At 41.2% G+C, this 6,152-nt stretch overlaps 1 protein-coding gene across 1 annotated transcript in view; it reads right to left on the bottom strand.

Annotated features, from left to right (window-relative positions):
• Positions 1-5,699: 5,699 nt before the first annotated feature.
• The window catches only part of EFCAB9 (EF-hand calcium binding domain 9), a 9,829-nt gene continuing 9,376 nt past the window's right edge, over positions 5,700-6,152 (bottom strand). Inside the window, exon 4 of the mRNA XM_011947793.1 lies at positions 5,700-5,948. Within this exon, the coding sequence (XP_011803183.1) occupies positions 5,808-5,948 (141 nt within the window). The 3' untranslated portion in view covers positions 5,700-5,807. The remainder of the gene's footprint in view (positions 5,949-6,152) is intronic.

Genomic DNA, 6,152 nt, shown 5'->3' with positions numbered 1-6,152 from the left:
CTTAAAAGTTCCCGGGTTGTGCTGCTGCTGCTGATCTGGCAGGCGCACTCGAGAGCCACTCTTCTAGTGTATATGGCTATATTCACTCCACCTCATTTTTTTCCATAAATACATATACTATTCTGCACTCTGTTTTTTTTCTAAAATGGTAAACCTCAGAGATCATTCAGCATACACAGATCTAGATCTGCGTAATTCCTCTTAATAGGTGCAGTGGTACTCCATGGTCTGGGCATACCATAGTTACATCAGTGTCTATTCTGGTAGGCTTTGCTGTTCCAGTTTTTTTGCTACTGCGAACCGTGCTGCAGTGAGTTTCCTTTGTTATAGGTAAGATCTTTGTCTCTGTATACATAGGTGTAGGAATTGCATTCTATAGATTTATGTGACTTGTCCTCCAAAGCGATTTTACCAGTTAATCCTTATACTACAGCAATATGACTGCTAATTTTTCTACACCCTGACCACCTTTCTGATCTTTGACAATCTGATAAGAACTTTGTCCTGTGGTTTTGCTTTGTATTTTCCTTATGAGTGAAGTTTAACATTTTACTATATTTTAAGGCCACTTTTTTTTCCCGTTTTTTTTTTTTTGTCCTGTGAATGTTCTGTTTGCCCATATTCATACTGCATTTTGGTCTTGACTCTCAAGACTTATGAGTACCCATTCTATATTCAGGAAATTAGTTCTTTTCTATCATGTGTTGCCATGTCTTTTGTTTGTGTGGAATTTACCGTGTGCAAATTTTAAGTTTTTCATGGTCAGATCTGTCAGTCTCTTATTTCACAGCTTCTGGGTTTTCTTCTTAACCTCAAAAGATCTTCCCCAATCTGAGGTTATAAAATGTTTTCCCAATCCAAGGTTAAAAAGTATTTCTCATGTGTTTCCTTTTTGGTTTCATTGTTATGTGAAATTTATTTTGGTGAAAGAAGTAGGGTAGCAATCCACATGTATTTTTTCAAATAGCTACCTCATCACTTTTCTGGATAATACTTACTGAATAACTTTTATCTATCTTTTCCCCATTAATGTGAAAAAAATCTTTATTTTATGACAAATTTTTAAGACACTATAGTGTTTTAATGGTCTTATTAATTGGACAAATTAGATATACATTGTGTCCACCTCCAACTCTCAAATACTGTAATTTAGTGTTTTCACTTATGGAGAGGAAAGAATGAAGCTGATAACCTCCCTTGCTGTAGCCAATCTTCTGTGATGTCTGTTTGGGCCTCTTGTGGCTCCTGTGATCCTCCTGGTTCTGCAGGCTGCAAAGGTGGGTAACTCCCACTCAGCAGATGTCAGCACAGTGCATCTGTCTCTTTCTAATCATTGTCTTTAGTATGAGGCTTAAGATGATGAGACATGAACTCTAAGGACTGGTGGAAGATGTTGGGTTGATGCAAAGGTGATTGCAGTTTTGCCATTGCGTTTAATGCTTTTAATGCCAGTGGCAAAAACTGCAGTTCCCTTTGCACCAACCTAATAAATGATCTCGCTTTATTTATGGTTAGCTTCCTCCAAATGTCTTCCCTCTTTGTAGTGGATGTAGATTGTGGAGGAACCAGTCTGTTGGCCTGGGCTGAAACTGTAGCTAGGTAAGCCCTCCCTCCTATTAGGCCTGCATTCCTCTACTTCTGCAGGTGCTGCTCTCTTCCCAAGGCTGAGGCCACCTGAACACACTTCGTTGACCAAAACATTTCAGTGCTACTGTGACATAGTAATAATACAGAGTGTTGGTACCATCCAAAAACATACCTAAATGTACATTGTCTAGTAAACTCTACCCTTAAAAGCATAATCTGATGGGCTAATTCACTGTGGAAATAGTGAAACTTACATTGAAGCATCTAACACATACCTACAAACACATTTAAATTTTTTTATTTTATTTTATTTTTTTTTTCTGAGGCGGAGTCTGGCTCTGTCGCCTGGGCTGGAGTGCAGTGGCGGGATCTCGGCTCACTGCAAGCTCTGCCTCCCGGGTTTATGCCATTCTCCTGCCTCAGCCTCCCGAGTAGCTGGGACTACAGGCGCCCGCCACCTTGCCCGGCTAGTTTTTGTATTTTTAGTAGAGACGAGGTTTCACCATGTTAGCCAGGATGGTCTCGATCTCCTGACCTCGTGATCCGCCTATCTCGGCCTCCCAAAGTGCTGGGATTACAGGCTTGAGCCACCGCGCCCGGCCACATTTAAAATGTTTTATCATAAAATGTAATTATGAAAAAGTCCTAAAGTGTCCGGGCGCGGTGGCTCATGCCTGTAATTCCAGCATTTTGGGAGGCCGAGGCAGGTGAATCATGAGGTCAGGAGATCGAGAACATCCTGGCTAACACGGTGAAACCCCGTCTCTACTAAAAACACAAAAAAATTAGCTGGGCGTGGTTGCAGGCGCCAGTAGTCCCAGCTACTCAGGAGGCTGAGTCCGGAGAATGGCCTGAACCTGGGAGGTGGTGCTTGCAGTGAGCTGAGATGGCACCACTGTACTCCAGCCTGGGCGACAGAGTGAGACTCTCAAACAAAAAAAAAAAAAAAAAAGTTGTAAAGTGCACATTAGTAGATTGTTTTATAAATCGTACTACTAAGTCCCAAAAGAATATCACTGAAATTGTGCATTTGAATTTTCGTTTTGACACTAAGTTTCAGTGTGAGCAATTCAGAGAGATGCTCAGTTTACTGATACCATTCTAGAAGCATCCAGTTTAGGAAGATGCTCTTAAAAGGAAGAACATTTTAAAAATCTGATAGTTGGGCTGGGCACGGTGACTCACCTGTAATCCCAGCACTTTGGGAGGCTGAGGCAGGCAGATCATCTGAGGTCAAGAGTTCAAGACTAGCCTGACCAACATGGTGAAACCCCGTCTCTACTAGAAATACAAACATTAGCTGGTCGTGGTGGCGGGCACATGTAATCCCAGCAGCTCAGGAGCCTGAAGCAGGAGAATCGCTTGAACTGGGAGGTGAAGGTTGCAGTGAGCTGAGATTGCGTCATTGCACTCCAGCAAGAGCAAAACTCCATCTCAAAAAAAACAAAAAACAAAAAACTGATAGTTGATTAATTATACCTTTTATAGCCACCCTAATGGTTTCCATAGTGGAGGGGAAAACTTACAAAACTGCTCATTCCTGAAACTTCAGTCATTTGATGTGGTTTTAAATTATCCTAAATCAGTACCTATATGTACCTATTATCTTTGGCCATCTTTTCTCCCTGTCCCCATCCTGAAACAATAAAGAGTATAGTATTTTCATTGCTTGAGAGACCATGTCTGAAAAAATACATATCCATGGTTACCCTTTTGTTTTTTTTTTAATAGAGACAGGGCCTCACCATGTTGGCCAGGCTAGTCTCGAACTCCTGAGCTCAAGTGATCCACCTACCTCGGCCTCCCAAAGTGGTGGGGTTACAGGCTTGAGCCACTACACCCAGCCATGGTTACCCTTTATATATCTCAGGACCCCTCTGGAAGACAGGAGAGAGAAGCCTTCCTGAAACCTCACTGAAATTTCTTCTCCCAAAACCATGCCTAGATCCCAAGGCTATCTGGTGGCAAAAGCCATTGAGGCTGCCACAAGAAGCAGAAACGGTTTATACCAAGATGAGCTTAGAGGGGCACTTTGGAACTATGGCTAATCTCTAGCTGCCATTTTCTGACCAGATAGTGCTCATCTTTCAGTACGGTGGGTAGATGTAGTAGTGTCCATATGTACTTGCCAGAGAGTTTCTCCTTGGAGAATAATTGCAAACTCTTTACCAAATCAAAGGAAGGGAAGAGCACTGTTGTGAGATGACTTGCATCTTTTTGTTTTTCCCAATTTCATGAGATACATACCATTATCCCTATATCAGAGGTCAAGTGTCTTGAGTTGTGTTTGTTTTTCTGGTACCATTGTGGGGAAGAGAAGTTTTGGCTGCTAAGTACATTTGTCACACTTGAAAGCATGAAATCAAAATCCCATGTCTATTAAGAGACAGTATATAGAGAGATAGTAATTATTTGCTGTTATTTACAAGTTTAACTTATGAATGACAATCTTAGATAAGCAGTATTCTGGTCTGTTGCACATTGACAAAGTGTAATTAAATTCTATTTTTGATGTTAAGTACTTTGGAACTCATGGAATTCCCTAAGGCCAGTTATATTATTTAATGTATCCTTAAGAAATCCTTGGTTTATAGTAAATGAGCTGTATTTATTTTTTGAGCTGTATTTAACTTCTTTCCTGAGAAATTTGTGGTAGCAGGAGATGTGGTGATTAATAACATTGTGCAAAATAGATTTCCAAGCCAATGAAATCCCAGCTTAAAACTTGAATCTGCTGAAACTAAAATGAGCTACTCAGATACTGGCTGTAAGCACAGGCATCTAATTGACCTTGAATTTGAATCCTGGTCCTCCCTCTTGCGAGCTATATGTAAGGTCCTTAATCTTTCTAGGTCTCAATTTTCTCATCTGCACATTGAGGATAATAATACCTAATTCAGAGGGCCATAAGAATAAATCATGCATTTAAAGAACTACCTAACCCATAGCAAGCACATGATAATACGGTAGCTGTCATCAATAACATTACAGTACAGTTGGGTAGAGAGGAGTCATAAGTCCCATCCCAAAAAATATTTTTAAATTATTCAAGGCATCAAAAAATTAAAATTATGCAAGGGCATGTAATAATTATTTGATCGGGCCAGGCACGATGGCTCACACCTGTAATCCCAGCACTTTGGAAGGCCGAGGCAGGCGAGTCACGAGGTCAGGAGTTTGAGACCAACCTGGCTAATATGGTAAAACCCCGTCTCTACTGAAAATACGAAAATTAGCCGAGCATGGTGGCGTGTACCTGTAGTCCCAGCTACTCGGGAGGCTGAGGCAGGGAGAATCACTTGAGCCCGGGAGGCAGAGGTTGCAGTGAGCCGAGATTGCGCCACTGCACTCCAGCCTGGGTGACAGAGCGAGAGTTGGTCTCAAAAAATAATTATTATTATTTTACCCTAGTAAATTTGGTACACTTGTTTAAGTACTTAACTCAGAATAATTAAGATTCTAAGAAGAACATAGCCTCCATATCCTTAAATGTCAACTACTGTGTGGTTGGAGCACTTCACCATTGGCTAATTTGAAATCTCAGGCACCTAGGTGGCCTTAGCCTAAGAAGTAGGAGGCTATTGGACCACTAATGACCAGGAAAGCTGCACTTTCTTTCACCTACCTGGCTCCAGTATGTTGTGTTAGCAATTAGTTGAATACAGAGGAAGCTATTGATCAGGGCTGATCTGAAAAGCAGCAGCAACAGAATTGAGACATGTCAACAAAATGAAAGTGGTTATTCCACATTACATTATTGTGAGTTCTGTGTGAGGTCAAGAGGTTATTAAAATTCAGAACTTGGCTGGGCACAGTGCTCACACCTGTAATCCCAGCACTGGGAGGCTAAGGTGGGTGGATAACTTGAGGTCAGGAATTTGAGACCAGCCTGGGCAACACGGTGAAACCCCATCTCTACTAAAAATACAAAAAATTAGCTGGGTATGGTGGTAATCCCAGCTACTCGGGAGACTGAGACATGAGAATCACTTGAACCCAGGAGGCAGAGGTTGCAGTGAGCCCAGATCATGCCACTGCACTATAACCTGGGCGATACAGCAAGACTGTGTCTCAAAAAAAAAAAAAAAAAAAAAAAAATTATAACGATACCCACTTTGATGCTCTGAATTTATTTTTAGACATGTTAACAGTCTTCATCAATGTTCATGTTCTGTACTTTCAGATCCCATGTTTTTCCAAGAGACTCTTTCGGCTTACATCTACTTGATGTGACATTTTCTTTTAGAGTAGAGACTTCTCCTTTTTCTGTCTCCTTTTTCTTTCTCCTCTGTTTTCTGCCTCCTCTGTAATTTATTAGCGTAGATGATTGTACACATCTTAAATTCCTGATAATTAAGAAGCTTTGGGTTGGGGGGAAAAAAGAAAAATTATTTCAGGAAAAACTTGATACTTTGTTTCAGATGATAGCAGGATTGTATTCATTTTTGTTTTTTAAACTTGGAAAATTAGGCCGGGCGGGGAGGCTCAAGCCTGTAATCCCAGCACTTTGGGAGGCCGAGACGGGTGGATCACGAGGTCGGGAGATCGAGACCGTCCTGGCTAAC

Source organism: Colobus angolensis, unplaced genomic scaffold, assembly GCF_000951035.1.
Source record: "Colobus angolensis palliatus isolate OR3802 unplaced genomic scaffold, Cang.pa_1.0 Scaffold27, whole genome shotgun sequence".
NCBI lineage: Eukaryota > Metazoa > Chordata > Mammalia > Primates > Cercopithecidae > Colobus > Colobus angolensis.
This window is presented reverse-complemented; position numbering and strand designations above follow the sequence as displayed.